Genomic DNA, 12,547 nt, shown 5'->3' with positions numbered 1-12,547 from the left:
TGCTGAGGATGTGTCAGGCGGCGGGCCCAAGGGTCCATCCTCTAGGCCCCGGGCTGCGCGGCTCTTCACGCAGCACACAGTGGCGGCACTCCCGAATCACAGGTGAGGAGGTTACTGGACTCTCCCAAGGGCATCCCAGCCACATAACTTCTAAGTGGTGGACCTGAAATTGACCACTATGTAGTGTGAGTCTAGCGCCCGGCGTCTCAACTCCCTCGGCCATGCTGTTTCTCCATCACGAGCCATCACCTCGCCACCACGTGACACCGACTGGCAGGCAGATCTGTCCTCTAAGACCCGAACAGACCAAGAGATGCACGCCTCAGGGGCTCACCTTGGCCAGCAAGAGGCTGAGTGTCTCGAGCAGGGCTGCCTTCACGTTCCAGCTGAAGCGGTCCCCCAGGATGCGGATCAGAGGCCCAGTGATGCTGACCACAGAGGGCCTCAGGGCGTCAGCTGAGGTCAGGCGGATCACCAAACCTAAAGCTTTAGCCGCTTCCTCTTTCTGTTCTGGGCTGCCGGTCAGGACGCCCTCCCGCAACACTGGAAGGATGGAGGTCACTCCCTGACAAGAGAACCGCGAGTGAGAGTCCAATCTCAAAGGCCCTGGGCTCAGGGGTCTCCTGCGCAAAGCACGGCCCTCCTGTCCGCCACCCTCTCTGGGCCTCCATGAGAGAGACTGATTCAGGTGTCGAGGTCCCAGCCTGAGAGGGTGCTGGCTGGGGGACGGTCCTGACTGGGCAGTGATGAGAGGAGCTCTGGCAGGCCCATCACACATAGGTTCACATGCTGCCACCTCTGTGACTCACTTGCTCTGGTTGAGGTGGCCTCCACAGTTTAAACTGAAGGCGGCATGGACCCTGTCCTCATATGGCCACCATGGGGAAGAAACCCGCTTCTGTGCAGGTGTCGAACAGCACCTAGAACACTAAGTCATCTGCCCTGCCACAGACCTGGGATCGAGGGTGGAGGCAGAGGAAGGCCACATGCCTGTAGCACCCCGCGTGGGGCCCTGACTCACCTTCTTCGGGAGGCAGAACCCTGGCACATGCTCGCCTTTGCTCTCGTTCCCTATGAGCCGGATTTCTTTGTGCAGTTCTTCAATTAGTGCCAGTTGGTTGCCGGCATCGAGCTTCTGTGGGAAGGCATGAAAAAGCAGAGAGGATGTCAGGGTTCTAAGTACAGCCCTCCCAAGACTGCTTCAAAATGATACAGCAGGAGGAAGGGTGTGGGTGGGAGCGTAAGAAAGACTGGCCATGCATCGGTAAATGCTGCAGCTTCCTGATAGGTACGTCGTGGGCTGTTTTAAGAGTCTAATCTTCCAAGCGTCTGAACTGGTCTATAAGCAAAAGCTGGCTCTGCGGTCAGCAGCCCCCTCACCTTGGTGATGGCATTCAGGGCATCCCAGCTCTCCTCCAGAACCACCGGGCTGCAGTCGTTGAAGAGGCGGATCAGGCCGGAGACCAGGCTCCGCAGGTGGCTCGTGTAGTCAGCCTTTGAGCGCGAACAGTAAATGTTGAGGATGATGGCGGCAGCCTGTCTCATGCCCACCTCGGGGCTTCGAGTGGCCTCCAGCAGATCCTCAATGATGATCCGGTGCCCAGTGTCATCCTCTACTGAGAGGATCACAGCCTGACAGTTGGCCATCTCCTGAAACCACAGGGGACGCCCAGGCTGAGCACAGCTCCTCCGGGGCAGGCCAGGACGGCTGTTCGGAAGCTGCCAGGGGTAATCATGACGCTCACCAGCTGCTCGTCCGGAGTCCCGAGCTTCTCCTTCAGGGCCAACATGACGGCCGGGAGGATCACTCCAAGGTGACGGGTCAAGGCATCGCCGGCCACAGACGAAAGGAAAGCCAGCACCCGGGTGTTGACAGGTGGAGTGGTCAGCTGCAGCACGACAAGGGTCAGTTCAGTGACCGCTGGCCCGCTCTGGGAGCCACTCTGGGAGGTCCCATAGCTGCTACTTGGGCACCATGTCTGCTCCGGGGCCCCCAGCACCCACCTCCGGCCTCCCCCCGCATCTCAGCTCAGAAAAGGTCTCCGCAGCAGGCTGAGGAATGACCACGTGGCTGTGGTTTCTGGGCCAGAGGGGGCTTGCTGCAGGGTGGGATTTACCTTGGGCACGAGGTAGGGGAGCACCACACGACTCTTGATGGCCATAACCTGCTTCAGGCCATCCAAGGCAAATTCTGACACTTCCTCATCATCCTGCAGAAAGACATCAGAGGCAAAACGGAGGAGCTGGCTCCGTCCCCACCCTGGCCGTCTAGACCAACCACTGCCAACTTCCTTCACCACTTTCCTCCCTCCCTTCCCACTGCACCCACATTTGCTTACTGTCGAAGGAGAAGCACAGAGCCGAATCTGAGCCTGCTGCACCCACTCCCTCGGGGGCCCACACTGCGGCTGCCTTGGCAGAATAAGCCCCCTGCGTTGTGCTTCTACAAAGACAGGAAAGCCAAGCTGGTAGGTGTGTGGAAGAGCCACTCACCAGCTGCTTCAGTAAAAATGGGAGAATGTCCTCCAGAGCCTGGTGGCCGATGGTGGAGTGCAGCTGCTCGAAGGTCTTGGCCGCGGCCTCTCTGACCTCCTCCAGTGGGTCACACAGAGCCTTCCTCGCTGTGGGTACGAGGGACTCCGAGAAGTACAGCACCTGCAACAGCACCCGTGCGCTGTACCTTGCAGAGGCAGCCAAGGGGCGGAAGCCTGTGAAGGGGGCGCCGAAGAGGACCGGAGCTCCGGCCCAGCCAGGCCACCACCGACCCCCTTGGCTTGACTTTTAACTTAGCTAGTCTGTGAAAATGAGCAAGTATAAAAAAGCAGAGAGGATATGCAGCCTAAAACTGAGAAGCCTGATTTTTTAGGTGAGCTCTCCAGATACTCTCCATCTCCCATAAGAGCTCCTTCCTACGGCAAGGCCCTGCATGGCGTGACCCCGCTCCCCCCGATTCTCTCCTTTGCTCATCCTCTTGGAAAACTCCAAGTCCTTCAAGACTCAACTCAAACACTTGTTCCTCAGTGACACCTTTGGGGCTACCATGAGGCTGAAGATAGCTCTGCTCCCTTTAGAACCAGTCCCCCCCGAACCAAAGCCCACTACAAATTAGAGGACTGATTATGTATCGGCCTCACCGGCAGCAAGGTCTCAGCCTTTGAGGGGACTCAGTAACTACTCAGTGAATCACAACTCTAGTTGGTGACAATTGCAAATGTAAACCCCCAAATGTAATACTTACACTGATACACACAGGAGAAGGGGTCAGTAGCTCAGAGGAGGATGCTCGCTCAGGCTAAGCAAATGGCCACGTGCTTACATTTCTGACCGGCTCGCCACTTCCCAGCTTTTATGCCAACTGAGAGTCCTACGCCTGCTCAATCATTTCCCAGGAGTGTTCCGAGGATCACCCTCAGAAAGTAAGCTCAGGGCAAGGATCACCAGCCCACTAAATGTGGCTGCTATGGGACAGTATCACTGCCGGAAATGACATGTTTCCACCCACCAGGTACTTACACTCATCTGCTCCACTCCTTGTAAAAGTGCGTGCAGCCCTCCCGCTCCTGCAGCCCCAGGACACGCATGCGTGCAGCACGCTCTCCCTTCCCCGCCAAGGACACCACACATTTTAACTGAACTGCAGTAGTGACACAAAAGGGATTAATCTGAAGCAGCTTCAGTATCGGTGAGAAAAAGATCATCTCCAATTTCCTCGGGCCACTCAAGGACTCTACACTGCTTCATTCTTAGCCTGGGAAACGAACAAGGAAACTCCAGTCCAACCCCACTGCCAGCAACATGTACCTGAGGATGAAGTGTCCCTAGCTTCTCCCCTAACCTGCCGCCAGCCCTGCACGTCCGGTCACCTCTGGGGCCCTTAGAAGACACTCACGGCATCCCGGCTGGTGGACTTCATGATCTCGCTCAGCCCAATGCACACGCCCTGCCTCTCATCGCTCTTCTGAGACCTCAGGCCTTCCTCGAGGATGGGGATGATCTCGGGCAGGATTTTCTCCCCTAACTTCCGGACGAGATCGCCCAATGTCCTTGCTGCAATCTGTCAGCAGAGATCAAGCCAGAGCATCAATGCCCTGCAAACCCCAGGGTCCCCAGAAGGCAACTCCAGAGAGAGGGCCCTGGAACCTCCTACACTTCAGTGAGTCACTGACTTAACTTCCCCAAATGCTCTTAGCCCTGAAGAGCCACCGGGGTGCTTGCAGAACACTAAAAAACACAATTATTTCTTTGTGTCACACACACCTACACAACCTAAAGCAGGAACTAGCACCTTATATATGAACAGGAAACTCATCATATGATGCCTGGTCAAGAGCCAGTTTCCCTAAATTGATAACCAGAGCCTAGAAGTCACTTAACCCTGCACTGTTGCCCAAGGGGAGCTGAAATGGGCACAAATGCTTTTAAGGAAAAAACCCCATCTTCCCTGAGGCCTCATGCAAACCCTTCTTTAGGCCAAATATGTAGTTTGCTTGCCAGGGATGGGGGTTGGGAGTGGGCCAAAGGAGACTGGCAGAAGCAATCATGAGCCCAGGCTGGGCCCATCCTCCCAACCACAGAACCACCTGGCCCGGCTCCGCCCCCGCCCAGGTCAGCCTCAGCTCACACCCTCACCCCCATTTCTCATTCCAGACCCAGCAGCCCCCGCCCAGCCTCTACTGTTGGCTTCTGCACATCCTGCCCTTGCATCTAAAGCCCTCCTCCCTCAGTGTGGAACAGGCTTTCCTCAATACCTCACCCGGTCAGTACTTAACCATCTTCTAACCTCAAGCATCATTTCCCCTGAGCAGCTTCCCCTGCCCGTCCCAGCTGGTCAAAATCCTGTTACCGCATCTGTGGTGCTCACGCAGCATTTACTATATAACTGCATTTACATCTGCTTGTGTGATGATCTGATAAACATCCATCTCCCCTACCAGAGTGTAGCTCACAAGGATGAGGATACGGCTGCCTTTCTTCCCCATTATATCCCCAGGTTTTAGGCCCTGCTTAGCACATAGTAGATGCTTAATAAATATTTGTTGCGGGAAAAAAATTTTTTTAAAGATTTTATTTATTTATTTTTAAGATTTTATTTATTTGACAGAGAGAGAGATAATGAGAGCAGGAACACAAGCAGGGGGAGAGAGAGAGGCAGGCTTCCTGCCGAGCAGAGAGCCCGATGTGGGGCTCAACCCCCGGACCCTGGGATCATGACCCGAGCCAAAGGCAGATGCTTAACAACCGAGTCACCCAGGCGCCCATGTTGCGGGAAAATTAACAAAAGAAAACCTCCTTTAGAACGGAGTCAGGAGGGGTGCCTGGATGGCGCAGTCTGTTAGGTGTCTGACTCTTGGTTTTGGCTCAGGTGCTGATCTCAGGGTCGTGAGATGGAGCCCCGAGTTGGCTCCACACTGAGCGCAAAGTTTGCTGAAGTTTCTCTCTCCCTCTCCCTCTGCCCCTCCCCCCACGTGCTTGTACGTGTGCTCGCAAATAAATTTTTTTTTAAAAAAGTGGGGGAGGAGTTAGGAGGCCAAAACAGGGCACTCCCATACCCTACAACTCTTCATCAACTGCAGACCCCACAGGAAAAGATGAACCTTGCAGACTGAACAGGAAGAAACATTTTACTGGCCCAGCAGGATGAAGGGAGATTTTTCTCCTGCCCCGGGAACAGCCCAGCCAATGAACAGTCACTATACTTCAAACTCCTGGTTTCCTCCAATAGACTTTTTGTTTCCAACAGCCCTCCTGAAGACCCCCTTCCCTCTGTAAAAGAATATTCCACTCCTTTGTTCCCCACAGTTGCCTATAGTTTTGCCATGGCTTACATATCCCAGACTGCAATTCTCTGCTATTCCTGAATAAATCCAACTTGCAGGCAAAATATCTGGCTGTTTTCTTTCTAAGGGTAACTGCTGAATGACTACATAAATAAGTAAATGTTCTCCTCTTAGACAGGGGGCCCTAGGCACCCTAGCCTCTGATGCTGGGTCAGAAGCAAGGTCCAGAAACTTACGGTTCTCTTATCTGCACACGTGCTGGCCAAGAAACCCAGCAGCAGCCCAAAGAGAGTGGGCAGGATCTCACGCAAGGTGCGGGGGGTATTAGAGACCACAATCTTCCAGACGTGCAAAGATGCCTGTCGCACAACCAGCTGGGTGTCTGAGCGGCCCATGTACAGCCCCGCCAACACCCGGTTCCGCCGATCTACGCCCAGGGCAGTGATGATAGCCTGCAGCAGCGAGAAAGGAGGGAGAACACGGGGTGGTGAAGCCTCCACAGCACGAGTGCTGGAGCACATCCCTACCATCACCAACGGCGGAAAGCCAACTCAAGGTGTGCACCTTGTTGGATTGGGCAGTTCCGAAGTTATCATCTTCAGAGGCAGTTTCTGTGGTCATCTTCCCGGTGACCCCAGAGATGTGGAACAGGAGATCCCCAAGCAGCTGAACAGAGCTGAACCTAAGGAGGATGCCAAAAACAGGTCACACAGCCACAAGGGACAGTCTTGGGGCACAACTGAGCACTGGGCAAAGAAGACGCTGGAAGGAAGCGCACCCAAAATATTCATGGTGGTTATCATGGAATGAGGGACGTTACAGACATTTTTCATTTCTTTACACTTCCCCACATTATCCTGTTCCCAAGTTTTCTACTAATGAACATATATTACTTTAGTAATGGAAAAAATCAACATTTTTAAAAAAAACATATGTGAACATTTCTATAATAAAAGTTAGGAAGAAGAGGGAGAGTACAGAAAGCAGCATTAACAGGGAACCAAGAATGCTGATCATCAGAACTGGACACATAAGGAGAGGCCTAGAAGGATAAACTTATTTCTCTTCAAATTACTTTAGATTTATTATTTTTAATGACTGCAAAAATCATAGTCCTATTCAAGGCAGATTCAAAAAACACAGAAAAACACAAAGCGAGTGTAAACATTTGCCCAAACTCCCACTACCAAGGCAGCCCCCCTCATAGTCTGGTGACACTCCACACACACAGCCATCTACAGACACACACACACTCCCACCCGATGTGGGAAGCGGGCCCGCACCACAGGCACTGGGCTGTGGCCTACACTGTTCCGTCAGCAACAGGGTGAGGCACTTTGTGCATCAGCTAATGTAGTCCTCTTATACCATTTTTTTGTAATGGCTGAATAAAAGCTCACCATGCGGATGGGCCGGCTTTTTTTAAACCAAATTCCAATTTTTTGAGTGATAAAGCATACTGCAACAAACATCCTTCTACATATATCTTTAAGTGCCTGACCTAATTTGTCCTTGGAATCAATTGCCCAGAAGTCGAATTTCCAGATTAAAAAGCATTCGTGTTTAAAATCCTAATATAAACTGAAGGACTAAATAGAGAGAACTTTCCAAAAGAGAATCAGGTTAGAGATACTGCTACACAAAACTGGAGAGTCACTGAATGGTTAAGAGCATTGAGAGAGTTCTTGGCAACATTCTACTCCTCATTTCTCACTCAGAGTTCCCAAAATGCAAAGCCGGGGCCACTGGGTCTTTCCACCCAAGACCTTACCTTATTCTCCAGAGATCATCAAAGAGGCCTTGCTCCAGCTGGGGCAGCAGCAGGGCGATGGCCGTCTCGGCGTACATGGAGATGACCCGCTGGCCCGCCCGCAGGGCAGTGTCCCGCACGAACTCGTTCTCATCAGCAAGAGCCTGTGCACACAGAGGCTGGGTCAGCCAGGGCCACTTGCCCCCAGGCACCAGACCCAAAGGAAATGGGATGCCCCGAAGAGCAGGATGAGGATTCTTGCCACCCAGTCCCAGCTGGCAGGGAGCCCTGACTCCAAGAAGAGCACGTGCATCCTGCCCCACCCCATAATGCTACCCTCAGCCTGGTCCCTAGTGCCTACTTTGAGGATACAGGGGATGATGGGCCCCACATAAGGAGTGAACTTGTCCCCAAAGGTGATGGGCAGGTAGTTGAACATCATGATATAGCCATCTCGGACGTGGGGTGCAATGTCTACTTTGCTGGCTGTAGCCACGATTTCTGGCATCAGCTTCTCCAACTTCTCCACCCCCAAGCCAGCCATGACCTCGGCCAAACCTGCAACAAAAGGACAGAATGAACCCACTGGATCAGAGGGCCCCTAGCTGGCATTCCCCATCTGGCCCCCGGGCCTGCCCTGGCCTCACCTTGCGCAGCACCCGAGCGATCCACAGAGCTCTGCTCATAGGTCAGTGTCTCCATCAGCCATGGCAGCAAGTCCTCAAAGCACGACTCCCCCATGCCCTTCACCATGGCCCCAAGAGCCTTTGCAGACACTGTCCGCACCTGTCAGGGAACCGAGAGCCAGGATAGGAGGAGTTGCGGCGTCTCAAAACTAGGTGCTCACAGAGGAGCAGGGAGAGGCCCCTAGGGTCTCCTCCCCTCTCCGGGACAGACGCAAAAGCACCTTATAAGGAATTCTCAGGAATCAATCTTCTGAGGAGTGGACTAAAATAATGAGTTCCTGCCCCACCCCTCACCCCCCTTCTCCTCCCAGGCTCACCTCAGGTACAGGGTCCAGAAGAGAGGCTTTCAGGCCAGGGGTCACACTTGGCAGGTAAGGAGCCAAGTCCTGCAACAAAACAAGAGGTGACTCGGGTGGAGGTCTGGCTCCTGCTTCCTCTGGACCGGTTCTGCCGTGGACCCTGACCTCACCATTCTGCTGACAAGGAGAGCTCAGCAGGGCTGCTCACAGAGCCAGCAAGGATGGGCACCTGGCAAGGAACCCCCATGACTGGTTCCCTGGAGACCCCAGGTGACTGCCTGGGAAACCTACGAGGGACCCGAGGCCCACCCTCAATAGGTCGAAAGAACCCCTAGCTAGGGTTCAATGCTCTTCCTCCTCTTGCCCTTGTCCCAGGACCAAGGCCTGCCCAGCCTCTGGAATCTAGGAAATTATTTCTGGCACTTTCCTTTCAGAACAATGTTTTCATCTTCCCATTCTTCACCCTACAAGGTTTATGTATCTTGGTATAGCATTCAGCTTTAGGGAACAGTTTTAAATATAGAAAAAGCCTTATGTTCACTGCAGCATCATTTAAAATAGCAGAAAACCTTGGACAGTATAGGACCGACAACAAGATTATATAAGTTATGGAATATAAACTTGTTGGAATATGAAAGAACTATTAACCCCAGTTTTGTGAATAACTCATTGTAACTTAAAAATAAGCTTATGTTCAGGAATATAATTTTGTAAGTGTAATAAAAAACATTAGCAGTAATTGTTTTAGTGTTGGAGGGCTATGGATATGATTAGTTGTTTCACCAATTTTCCCATTTCCTAAATTCTCTAGGATTGACATGACTTGCCTACTGCATCTCTTGTGCCTAGAGCCTCAGCAAGCAAAGCATGACTGTGGGAGACCATGAGCTCACACATGCAAGCCCCGGGGAGTACGTAAACAAACCAAGTAAATCTCTCAAACTAGGCTAATTTCCTCTGATTTGTAGGCTTACAGAAGCAAATGCTTGCGACAAGAGAACTACAATCAGTCAAAGCAGCAGCCACATTGCCAACATAGGCCAAGGCGGGGCCTTTCCTCCCCTCGGTCTGTAAAAGGGCCCAGGCATGGCCGCATCTGGGGGCTGAGCTACTAAGAACCTGAACAACTGTGCTCTGCAAGATGCCAGAGCGCCTAGATTTCTATCCTCCACCCCAAACTGCTCTTCTTCCCCTAAACATAATCAGGGATCAAGAGCCCATAGCCCTCCCGTGTCTACTGTGGGCAGGGACTTTGTGCCCTAAACCAGCATCTACTGGTCTGTCCTATACCAGTCCCAGTTGGGCTGCTACCTTCTGGTCTGTCAGGGAGTACATGTTGCCAATAATCTGGGCTGCCATCTTCCGCGTGTCCGTGGAACGGTCCTGGAAGGCTCTCTGTACAATGGGCATGATGAGGGCCAAGGATGGGGCATCAATGAAGTGGACAAACTTGGTATCCAGCAGGGTCTGCAAGCATTTCTGGGTCTTCCTAGAGGGGTCCGTCAGGGCGTCCAGCAGGACTGGGGCAATGGCTGCATGTCCAAACAAGAGAAAGGCTAATTTATACGAGTCTCAGGCATAGCAAAGCCGCTGGGTCCCCAGAACTACAGAGGGTCACAAGAGAAGGAAGTCCGGGGATACCCCTCCTCGGAGCCCCACAAGTCACTGGCTATGGAAGCCAGCCTGCTTGCAAAGAGCAATCCTTGCTCCATGAGGAAGAAGGTGGCAGCCATCACCCCTAGGCATGGCGCAGCTTGATCTGGCAGGACGACTGGGGGCAACCTTCAGTGGGCAGAGCCTCCACGGGACCGCTGCTTGGGCACCGCGTGTCTCCTTACTGAAGCGGCAGCCCAGGGTGGTCTGGCTGTGAGATAGCGAAGGCCACTGAGCCAGTGGGTGGTAGCAATGAAGCCCAGAATGCTCAGAGCAGTCCAGCCCAGATCAAACAAGCTCTCCAAGTCAGCACCGCCAGCCCAGCAAAAGAATTGCCAAGAGAAATACCTGGCGTCTCTTTTCCACAAGCCCAGGGAATTCAACCACTATAAAGATCCATGCTGGTCAACAATTTAAAAAAAAAACACTAATAACCCAAGTAAAAAATGGACAGAAGATTTTAATAGTTCTCCAAAGAAGATATGCAAATGGCCAATAAGCCCATGAAAAGACGTTCAACATCTTTAGTCATTAGGGAAATGCAAATCAAAACGACAATGAGATGCCACTTCACACCCACAAGGGTGGCTGTAACCAAAAAGACAGACAATAACAGTGTCAGCAATGGGAACTCTCACACACTGCTACTGGGAATGTCAAATGATCCACCCGATTTGGCAAACATTTAGCAGTTCCTCAGAAAGGCAGACAGTTACCATACCATGACCCAGCACTTTCCATTCCTAGGAATCTAACCAAGAGACCTGAACACTCCTACAAAGAAAACCACCTTGTACACAAATGTTCACAGCAGCACTACTCTGAACAGCCAATATGCAGAAACAATCCAAACGTTCATCAACAGATGACTTGATAAACAAAATGTGGTCTATCCATATGATGGATTATCGGGATGAACCTTGAAAACATGATGCTAAGCTCAAGAAGCTAGCCACAGATGATCCCACCACATGAAGTGTCCACAACAGGCAAGCCCAAAGAAACAGAAAACAGAGTAGTGGTTGTCAGGGCCCAGAGGTAGGGAAGGAAATGAGAGTGAATGCTAACAGGTATAGGGTTTCTTTCTGCGGTGAGGAAAATGCCCTGGAACTAGACAGTGGTGATGTGTATGTAATTTTGTGAATAAGAAAAAAACAAAAAACAAAAAACCCACTGAACTGTATAAATTTTTTAAAAGTGATTTTAACATTTTGCAAATCATATCTCAATTAAAAAAAAAAAAAAAATCCATGCTGGATTCCCAAAAACGAAAAGCACTTCCCCTCATTTGATAGATACTGAAACTGTTCCCAGCCCTAGGAATCCCCAGGGCTGCTGGACATTATGAAAAACAGTAAAACCCAAGGATACCTGTTCATCCCTTGAAAAACAAAAACACGCAAATAAGAAACATCATTTTCTGAATGAAGAAAAGTCTGGTTAACACTCTAGCTGAACTACACTGAACAATTACCTATGTTCCACACTGAAGCTTAACATTTAACAAGTGACATGCTGGGTGAGGTGGCTGCTGGGTTTTGTTTCTAGAAATCAACCTGCTGCCATCACTCCATCAAGAACCACACTAAAGAGCACCGTTAAGGGAAATAACCCTTCCTTAAGCTTCCCCTCTATCACACATCTTCAGGAATGAGACAGAATAGAAAGTTTCCAAAGAATGTGTGATGCTGATGTGGTCCAGAGCATGTCATTCAATTCTGTTGACCTCAGGGCTCAGCTTAGGGCACCGAGCTCTCTGAGTCAGGCTGCTTCTGACCCAGGTTCCCTATCTGTGCAGTCAGAGATGATTGCTCTAGACCAGTGGCAAAACTGCTTCCAAACTACTTCCCACTAACTATCCTAGAAAAAGGGTTTTCCAGAATTTAGAGGTTATTTCAATGTGAATATATCTGTCCTCAGAGGGCAAAAATCTTTGCTGAATGCACATTCCCTGCAGTGTCCAGGGATGGGAGGAGGAGCCAGGGCCAGGGCCCTCATGGGAGAAGTGTACCCAGGATCTCCGGATTCCTGATGACGGAGCCGATCTGCCTCAGGGCCTGCTGTCCGGCCTTCTGCACTTTGACGTGGGAGTCAGTGAGCACCTCCGTAAGCTTGGGCACGATGTTGGGCAGGCAGGATGACAGCTGCTTGGGAGCACAGTATGCCATTGCCCCGAGCAGCTCCACCGACCCTGCGGATGGCAGACATAGGCCCAGCATGGAATCACTGAGCACAGGCCAGGGAGCCACTTGTGCCGGCTGCCTGGGCAAGGGACAACCAGCCTGCCCCTCTGCAGACTGTGCTAAAGCAGTTCCGGGGGGGGAGGGGGGGCTCCAGCAGAGCGAGCACAATGCTCCTGAGGCCTGCTGAGCCATGGCATTC

General features: G+C 51.9%; 1 protein-coding gene across 4 annotated transcripts in view; it reads right to left on the bottom strand.

Annotated features, from left to right (window-relative positions):
- Window positions 1–12,547, bottom strand: part of GCN1 (GCN1 activator of EIF2AK4) — a 57,947-nt gene that overhangs the window by 9,247 nt on the left and 36,153 nt on the right. For 3 of the 4 annotated variants that reach the window (XM_044921229.1, XM_044921231.1, XM_044921232.1), the window contains 15 exons: window positions 12,177–12,356; window positions 9,824–10,044; window positions 8,531–8,599; window positions 8,175–8,313; window positions 7,889–8,085; window positions 7,549–7,691; window positions 6,342–6,459; window positions 6,014–6,229; window positions 3,890–4,054; window positions 2,494–2,655; window positions 2,118–2,210; window positions 1,746–1,889; window positions 1,381–1,650; window positions 1,022–1,135; window positions 335–565 (listed from right to left, as the gene is read on the bottom strand). In XM_044921229.1, the coding sequence (XP_044777164.1) occupies window positions 335–565; window positions 1,022–1,135; window positions 1,381–1,650; window positions 1,746–1,889; window positions 2,118–2,210; window positions 2,494–2,655; window positions 3,890–4,054; window positions 6,014–6,229; window positions 6,342–6,459; window positions 7,549–7,691; window positions 7,889–8,085; window positions 8,175–8,313; window positions 8,531–8,599; window positions 9,824–10,044; window positions 12,177–12,356 (2,462 nt within the window). The remainder of the gene's footprint in view (window positions 1–334; window positions 566–1,021; window positions 1,136–1,380; window positions 1,651–1,745; window positions 1,890–2,117; window positions 2,211–2,493; window positions 2,656–3,889; window positions 4,055–6,013; window positions 6,230–6,341; window positions 6,460–7,548; window positions 7,692–7,888; window positions 8,086–8,174; window positions 8,314–8,530; window positions 8,600–9,823; window positions 10,045–12,176; window positions 12,357–12,547) is intronic. The other variant, XM_044921230.1, reaches the window with a different exon arrangement.

This window comes from Neomonachus schauinslandi, chromosome 14 (assembly GCF_002201575.2).
Source record: "Neomonachus schauinslandi chromosome 14, ASM220157v2, whole genome shotgun sequence".
Taxonomy (NCBI): domain Eukaryota; kingdom Metazoa; phylum Chordata; class Mammalia; order Carnivora; family Phocidae; genus Neomonachus; species Neomonachus schauinslandi.
Note: the sequence above shows the minus strand (reverse complement) of the source record. Positions and strands in the feature narration are given on the sequence as shown.